The sequence below is a fragment of the Pan paniscus genome, chromosome 19, assembly GCF_029289425.2.
Source record: "Pan paniscus chromosome 19, NHGRI_mPanPan1-v2.0_pri, whole genome shotgun sequence".
In the NCBI taxonomy this organism is placed as follows: domain Eukaryota; kingdom Metazoa; phylum Chordata; class Mammalia; order Primates; family Hominidae; genus Pan; species Pan paniscus.
In genome coordinates, this window is record NC_073268.2 from 25,730,735 (window position 1) to 25,739,584 (window position 8,850).

General features: G+C 50.0%; 1 protein-coding gene across 2 annotated transcripts; it reads right to left on the reverse strand.

The window, feature by feature from the left end:
- Positions 1 to 2,844: 2,844 nt before the first annotated feature.
- On the reverse strand, positions 2,845 to 7,358 carry RPL19 (ribosomal protein L19). 2 transcript variants are annotated; one of them, XM_003809836.7, is made up of 6 exons: positions 7,231 to 7,358; positions 6,269 to 6,375; positions 5,146 to 5,268; positions 4,476 to 4,596; positions 3,385 to 3,495; positions 2,845 to 3,047 (listed from the first exon to the last, which is right to left on the reverse strand). In XM_003809836.7, exons 1-6 carry the CDS (start codon positions 7,233 to 7,235, stop codon positions 2,924 to 2,926), a joined length of 591 nt encoding a protein of 196 aa, XP_003809884.1. In that variant the 5' UTR covers positions 7,236 to 7,358; the 3' UTR covers positions 2,845 to 2,923. The 2 variants fall into 2 exon arrangements, with proteins under 2 accessions (XP_003809884.1, XP_008960373.1); XM_008962125.4 differs by lacking the exon at positions 7,231 to 7,358 and adding an exon at positions 6,835 to 7,025.
- Between the last annotated feature and the right edge of the window lie 1,492 nt (positions 7,359 to 8,850).

Genomic DNA, 8,850 nt, shown 5'->3' on the forward strand with positions numbered 1-8,850 from the left:
TTTTTAGTAGAGCCAGGGTTTCACCATGTTGACCAGGCTGGTCTCTAACTCTTGACCTCAAATTATACACCCGCCTCGGCCTCCCAAAGTGCTGGGATTACGAGCGTGAGCCACCGTGCCCAGCCTACAAATTATTTTTGATATTTTTGTTTTAGAGACAGGGACTTATTATGTTGCCCAGGCTGGCATGCGGTGTCTATTCACAGGCACCGTCATAGCTCACTGCAGCCCCAAACTCCTGGGCTCACGTAGCCCTTCCCAGTCAGCCTCCAGAATAACTGGGACTACAGGGTCACGCCAATGTGCCTGGCAGGACACATCTTTTCTTTTTTCTTTTTCCATAAGTAAGGAAACAAGAGGACACATCTTTTCTTTTTTCTTTTTCCATAAGTAAGGAAACAAGAGGACACATCTTTTAAACAGATTTTCTCAAGGCTACAGGACCCGGAAAAGATCCAGCAGTTACTTTAGGGGTTCTTTCTGCTTGGGGCTCCTGTGGGAGTGGATCCCTCCTAGGCACTGGCCTGGGAAGGGGTTGGGGGCCCACGGTGGAAAGAGGCCAACTTCAGGCCTGGGGTGAGGTTAGGAAAGAAGTGGGGAAACCCAAGGCCTTCCAAGAGGTGAGTTCCTACAACTTCCTAACCCATCTCTTTCTCCCGCCCCCGAGAACAGACAAAAACAAAACCAAAAAAAAACTCCAGTGAGGCAGCAGCTGACACCTGCATCGACCTGTGAGCGAGTAGCACCATCTTCTGGTCCAGGGTGGAAACCAGCTTCTGCGCTGCGGGCTCTGGAATCCTGGGAGGGTCTCATATTGGGTTACCTCATTCTCCTTCCTGGCATTTTTTTTTTTTTTTTTGGTTGGGGGTTGGGGGGAAGGGTCTGGCTCTGTCACCAAGGCTGGAGTGCAGTGGTGCAATCTTGGCTCACTGCAGCTTCCACCTTTCGGGTTCAGGTGATCCTACCACCTCAGCCTCCTGAGTAGCTGGGACTACAGGGGTGCACCACCATGCCCGGCTAATTTTTGTATTTTCTGTAGAGATGGGTTTTCGCCATGTTGCCCAGGCTAGTCTCAAACTCCTGGACTCAAGCAGTTCTCCCGCTCGGCCTCCAAAAGTGCTGGGATTACAGGCGTGAGCCACCACACCCAGCTTCTCCTTCCTGTCATCTCTCTACTGCATGGAGGGGTTGGGGGTGGGCAGTCTCCACTACCCCTCCTCCTCTGGGCCAGGCCTGGGAAGCAGGTGTCCCACACACCAAGCTGGGAGCTTGGCCAAGACCCTTCCCTTTCTAGGCCTCAGCTTCCCCACTTCAAAGGGCAAGAGCTAATGGGTGAAACACGCTGGCCGCTCCAGTGGCCAGGGGGATCCAGAAGCCAGTGTCCTCTCATCCCAGGCTGTGAGGCATACGATGGGGGGTCCTCTGGACATTTTCTTTTTCTTGAGATGGAGTTTCACTCTTATTGCCCAGGCTGGAGTGCAATGGCTCTCGGCTCACTGCAACCTCTGTCTCCCGGTTCAAGCGATTCTCCTGCCTCAGCCTCCCAAGTGGCTGGCATTACAGGCATGTGCCACCATGTCTAGCTTATTTTGTATTTTTAGTAAAGATGGGTTTTCTTCACGTTGGTCAGGCTGGTCTCAAACTCCCGACCTCAGATGATCTGCCCACCTTGGCCTACCAAAAAGTGCTGGGATAACAGGCATGAGCCACTGTGCCTGGCTTCCTTGGGACATTTCTAAGTGTGGGCTTCCCTGCCTTCTGCTACCCACCTGCCCATCCTGCCCAGAACGGCATGAGGACGCCAGAGGCAGAGCTAGGAGGGGTCTGCTGGCCCTGACACCATAGCCAACCTGCCATTCCCACTCAGGTCTTGCCCTTTTCCATCAGCCCATTACATGCCCTGAAAGGCACGCCAGCTCATCACTCCAACAGAAGAGTTCCTCAGAAAAGAGCTGGGGGGCCAGGCACAGAGGCGGGTGGATCACCTGAGGTCAGGCGCTCAAGACCAGCCTGACCAACATGGCGAAACCCCGTCTCTACTAAGAAATACAAAAATTAGCCAGGCATAGTGGTGGGTGCCTGTCATCCTAACTACTCAGGAGGCTGAGGCAGGGAGAGTTGCTTGAACCCAGGAGGCAGGGGTTGCCGACTGCACTCCAGCCTGGGTGACAGGGTGATTCTGTCTCAAAGTTTCAACTGTATCTCAATAAAGCTGTTTAGTGACAGCTTAGGTAGTAACCAGTAGTCCAAGCTCAGGTCCCATTTGTAACCCCCACTTGTCAGCTAAGAAGTATAAACACCCTAAGTATTTCCTATGGCTTTTGTAAAGACTGATTCCTTAACTGATGTCACAACTACTGGCCCCAACCAACATTCTGAGACCACTTCTCAGGTGTCACTCGTGCTTCAAAGGGCAGTTCTGAGGCACAGTATGTTGGAGGCTTGCATAGAAGCCATTCCTTTTCTCCCTACATCCCACTAAAACAAGGTAAAAGACTCAGGGAGCAGGCCAAGTGTAGTGGCTCACGCCTGCAATCCCAGCATTTTGGGAGGCCGAGGCAGGTGGATCACTTGTGGTCAGGAGTTCGAGATCAACCTGGCCAACAGTGAAACCCAGTCTCTACTAAAAATACAAAAATTAGCTGGGCGTGGTGGCACACACCTGTAATCCCAGCTACTCAGGAGGCTGAGGCAGGAGAACTGCTTGAACCTGGAGGTGGAGTTTGCGGTGAGCCAAGGCTGCACCATCGGACTCAAGCCTGGGCGACAGGGCAAGACTCATCTCAAAAAAAAAAAAAAAACCTCACTCAGTAACCGTAAACCTTGCAAGAAGCAGAGAGGAAGGCAGATTAAGGCTTGTTTTATTTTAATGGCTGATCTTTGTCATCACAGAGGCCAGTATGTACAGACAAAGTGGGAGGTTTTATTTCTTGGTCTCTTCCTCCTTGGATAAAGTCTTGATGATCTCCTCCTTCTTGGCCTGGAGGCGCTCTTCACGGCGCTTGCGTGCTTCCTTGGTCTTAGACCTGCGGGCCTCAGCCTGGTCACTGGTCAGGGAAGAGAAAAGACGGGTCAGTTTGGGAAGAGATGAGATGCTGGGGAGACAGAAGCACATCCCCAGACCTCTCCCTTTGAGCCTAGTCAGCTTCTGGAATGAGTTGCTGGGCCCACCAAGAGCTCCTGCTTCAACTAACCTCTAGTCCCTACGAGACAGGAGGAGTGGGTGTGTACAGGACAGAGGAGTGGGTGCCTCTAAGGAAACAGCTGTATTCCTAAGACAGACTACGTGCAAGTCAAGACTTAGGCATTGGCACATTTTAAGTATCTAAGAACAACTCTCAAAGGTCTAAGAATGTTCCCCTAAGACTCTGAAAAGAAACTTACGCCAGGAGCTTCTTGCGGGCCTTGTCTGCCTTCAGCTTGTGGATGTGTTCCATGAGAATCCGCTTGTTTTTGAACACATTCCCCTTCACCTTCAGGTACAGGCTGTGATACCTGCAGGGTACACGGAGTGAAGAGATGCTGGTTGGTGATGGATCAGAGGCTGCCCTGTGAGCTGTTCCTCCACCCAAGGTCACTAAGCTTGTAGCTTCCTTTCTTTTCTCCTATTGCTGCATGAATTACTTCCTAAACCATGACTTTTTTGTGTGCAGTTGCTAGATAGAACTTGCCTGGCAAATAAACTGTTGGGCTATCCTGATGACATATGGGGAAAAAAAGAAAGACCAGAATAGAAAAACTTTCTTAGAAAGGCTCCCTACCCATGGCTGGGCGTGGTGGCTCAGGCCTGTAATCTGAGCACTTTGAGAGGCTGAGGCGGGCGGATCACTTGAGGCCAGGAGTTCGAGACCAGTCTGGCCAACGGTGAAACCACATCTCTACTAAAAATACAAAAATTAGCCAGGCGTGGTAGTACATGCCTGTAATCCCAGGTACTTGAGACGGTGAGGCAAGTGAAGTGCTTGAACCTCGAAAGCAGAGATTGCAGTGAACCAAGATCGTGCCACTGCATTCCATCCTGGGTGACAGAGCGAGACTCTGTCTCCAAAAAAAAAAAGCTCCCTACCCAAGGCCAGTAAGACAGATCGCTGCGGGCCAGGCATGGTGGCTCATGCCTATAACCCCAGCACTTTGGGAGGCCAAGGCGGGCGGATCACAAGGCCAGGAGATCGGGACCATCCTGGCTAACACAGTGAAACCCCGTCTCTACTAAAAATGCAAAAAATTAGCCAGGTATGGTGGCACATGCCTGTAGTCCCAGCTACTCAAGAGGCTGAGGCAGGAGAATAACTTGAACCTGGGAGGTAGAGGTTGCAGTGAGCTGAGATCGCGCCACTGCACTCCAGCCTGGGTGACAGAGCAAGACTCCATCTCAAAAAAAAAAAAAAAAAAAAAAAAAAAAAAAAAAAATCTCTGGGAAATGAACTAGCCATCAAAGCAGCAAATGGGTACTGGGCCCAAGAGGGTGTGCTTACATGTGGCGATCGATCTTCTTAGATTCACGGTATCTTCTGAGCAGCCGGCGCAAAATCCTCATTCTCCTCATCCATGTGACCTTCTCTGGCATTCGGGCATTGGCTGTACCCTTCCGCTTACCTGTGGAGAAGATGAGTTAGGAACGGGCCACTATCCAGGCCCACTGTGTAGAAGTACACCAAGTGAATATAGTTTCAAGTCAGGGTCCTTAACTCATTTAATCCTCACCACCTCATTTTAAGTAGCATTACTTCCATTTTCCAGATGATGATCCCAACTACATAAGTTCTTTCGTTTACTCAATTTTAAAGGAAGCACAAATACAGCAATAATTCCCCATTCACTTCATGCAGAATGTGGGTATAACAGGCAGTGCACCAAGGCAACACAGCACGTTGTAAGGAGCTTCCTTCGATCATTCTGAAACTAGAAAGTACAGAATCCTTGGCATAGTGTAGGTAGGGACTTAGTAAATGTGACCTCCTACCAGGGATACTCTCAATTCCAATACCAGCACCAACTTTCTGATTTGCACACAGGCAGAAAACACATCAAATATCAAGGAGTAAGAAACGGGCTCAAGATGAGACAGAGTGCTTAGATCCTGAATATATTTCAGCATAGACGCCAGCACCTATCATTTCTTAAGGAGAAGATGACCACACTTACCTATGCCCATGTGCCTGCCCTTCCGGCGGGCCAAGGTGTTTTTCCGGCATCGAGCCCGGGAATGGACCGTCACAGGCTTGCGGATGATCAGCCCATCTTTGATGAGCTTCCGGATCTGCTGACCTGGGAAAGCATAATGCACCTGGTCAGTCAACTGGGGCCCAAGCACATCCCAGAGTCCAAATAGGCCAGGCCAGAGACACTGCTCACATTCTTGGCCCCACGGTCTCAAAAAGGATGGAAACACTGGAACTTATTTCTTGCCTTCGAAAACCCAAAAAACCTCTATCTTTTCTTTTTCCTTCACAAACAGAGGTTGTGAGAAATACCCTTTGTCTTTGAGACAGTCTCCCTATGTTGCCCAGGCCGGTCTTGAATTTCTGGGCTCATGATCCTCCTGCCTCAGCTTACCAAGTAGCTGGGATTAAAGATGCCTGCCACCATGCCTGGCCATTTCTACATTTTAAATATATGAGAGCACACTCAAAAGAACAAGCCTGATACAATGACTCCTCCATTTTATAGACACTCTGAATGAACTTTCCTAGGTTTGTAACAAGTCAACACAGGCTAGGTGTGGTGGCTCACGTCGATAATCCCAGCACTCTGGGAGGCTGAGGTGGATGGATGACCTGAGGTCAGGAGTTTGAGACCAGCCTGACCAACATGATGAAACCCCATCTCTACTAAAGATACAAAAATTAGCTGGGTGTGGTGGCACGTGCCTTAGTCCCAGCTACTTGGGAGGCTGAGGAAGGAGAATCGCTTGAACCTGGGAGGCAGAGGTTGCGGTGAGCTGAGATCCTACCACTGCACTCCAGTCTGGGTGACAAAGTGAGACTCTGTCCCAAAAAAAATAAAATAAAATATAAAGAGTAAATTAGCTGGGCGTGGTGGTGCACACCTCTAATCCCAGCTACTCAGGAGGCTGAGGTGGGAGAATCACTTGAGCCTGGGAGCAGGGGTTGCAATGATCAGATGGCACCACTACACTCCAGCCTGGACAACAGAGCAAGATTGTCTCAAAAAAAAAAAAAAAAAAGTCAACACAATTGTGTTATCATTAATCTGACGCAGGAGAAAAGAAGGAAGTAGGGTGAAGAGACAGATCCCAGGTACTCACGGGAGTTGGCATTAGCGATTTCATTGGTCTCATTGGGGTCTAACCAGACCTTCTTCTTACCACAGCGGAGGACACTAGAGGCGAGCCTCTTCTGAAGCCTGAGCATACTAGACACACAGAAAACATGATTAGACTCTGAAAGCCAATCCTGGGCAAGAATGAACGTCCCCATCAAGACCTGCCCTTTGTGACCCACACCACAGCCGCGAAATAAGACTCTTCCCTAAATCATCTTTAAGGCTCTGGGCTATGCAGCTGGCCCCCTTGGGTTTAAGACTTCAAAACCCACGCTATGCCTTCACCTCTCGGAGCCTCATGTTCGCATTTCTCCTCTGGAAAGTCAAGCCAAGGACTTATTGGATTGAATAGGGCTTATGCCATTTCTGGTACTCAGCGTTTAAAGAATATTCGAGGTGAGTAGACCTGATTTCTAGTCTAGGAATGCAGGCAAGTTACTCTGTTTTCTGGGCTTATTTCCCTGTTTTATCACAGTAACAGTTCGGCTATTCGCAGATTTCCTTTATGAGAGGCCAAAGGAGTGAATGGAGTCAAGAGTTAGAGATCACCTCTCTCGGCAGTCGGAGGCCTGGGGCCTACACTAGGCTTGCCCTACATCACGTGAAAGCAGAGATCGGCTCCGCTCCGGGTGTGCCAAGCAAGAAAGGGCCCACGGCTTGGTCTTGTTCGCTCCCTTTGCTCTGCTCGCGTGGGTCGACCGGACACGTGTGCGGCGCCAGCCGGGGCAGACTTTTCCTGGTATCAGTTGCTGCGACGCTCCCCGCCGCCGCCCCCCCCGCACTCCGGCGGCCCGGGACGAAAGTGCTCCGGCCTACCCCAAACCCCGGGACCGGCCGCTTTAGGGCGGCCTCCATTTCATCTCCCCCAACCCCAGCTGCGGTCCCAAGACCGACAGTCCCTTGCCGACACGCGTCAGCGCCTGATGGAGACCAGCTCGCCCTCACCTCATGGCTGCGGCCGCAGCAGCGAAAGGAAAGAGCTCGCTCGGGCCAGGCTCCTCCCATTATCTGCGAGGGGGAGAGCCCAAACCCTGCTCAAATTTCGTCCGTATTCCTGTCCGGTTCTTTCATCTTCTGCCACACTAAACTCACGCATAGCCTCCATATAGGCCTGAAATGATAAAAGTCTAATATCAGAAATCGGTTTTAAACTTAAAAACATAAAAAAGTACCCCTTCCGTAGGGAAAGTGGTATAGTCCGACTTCCTACTAGACATGCGCAGCAAGGGTTCCCAATCACGTGGTTATCTGTAACCGGAAGTTAGCTGGATTGCGCAGGCGGAGTGAGAGAGGTTTTGCTAGAGTGGCCTGGTGTTTGCGGGCGTTCGGAGGGTTGTGGGTGCATGTTTTATTAGCTGAGAAAAAATCAGTTAAAGAAGCGAGAGAGAATGACAACAGATATCAGACAAAGGCGAACTCTTATTCACTCTTGTAGTAGATTGAAAACCCCTGGAGTGCAGAATCGATCACTAAAAGATGTTAGTGTTTTTACGCCACTGCGGGTCTTTAATTTCTTGGTGCCTCAATTTCCTCCTCTGTAAAGTGGACCTAATCCCAATATTTCTGTCATCAGTTGTGGAAATTACGTGAGGTAACGTTTGCAATTAGCAAAGGAAGGCATTAAGACAGCAAGCTCTTGGAAGGCGGGAACTAGTCTCAGTCTCATTTGGCTCACAACTGTACTGCGGCAGGCATGGATCCGCGATCGAACACACCTGAGAAATACCGCACTGGCTGAATGGATGAATGATTGCAGAAAGTAAAATTAAAAAAAAAAAATTGGGTTGGGCTCGATGGCTCATGCCTGTAATCCCAGCACTTTGGGAGGCCAAGGCAGGCGGATCACTTGAGGTCAGGAGTTCGAGACCAGCCTGGCCAACATGGTGAAACCCTGTCTCCACTAAAAATGCAAAAATTAGCCGGGCGTAGCGGCGCGTGCTTGTAATTCCAGCTACTGGGGAGGCTGAGGCAGGAGAATCGCTTGAACCCAGGAGGCGGAGGTTGCAGCGAGCCGAGATTGTGCCACTGCACTCCAGCCTGGGCAACAGAGTGAGACTCCGTCTCAAAAAAAAAAAAAAAAAAAAAAAAAGCAGTCCTTTTCTTCTGATCTGGAACACCCAATGTAAAAATCCAAGAAGAACATTCTGGGGTTTAAGAAGTCTACATCTGAATTGAGGCTCCAACTCATGATTGGTTCCTGCTGATCACCCTATCCGTTTCATCTCAACTTTCCTGGCTGAGAAAGTAGAAGAGAGAGAAAGGGAAGCAACATTTATGCTACTTCCTCACAACAACACGATTAGCGTTGCCCTCATTTTACAGCTAAGGTAGCAGATTCAGAACACAGATATTTCTGATTGCAAAGCCCATACTTTTGCGGTTATGCCAGCCTTTCTTGTCTCCAAGGGGCAGGTGGAAACCCTGCTCAGGGTTGGAACTCTCCTGGAACGTTTCTAATGGGCTTCATCTTCACTCACTGCTCCGCCTTCCCCAAGGTGTTGTGATCAGAGGAATGACAGACTGACCATTCACTTGCTATTAGAGTTGGGTGAGGAGGAGGAGTCC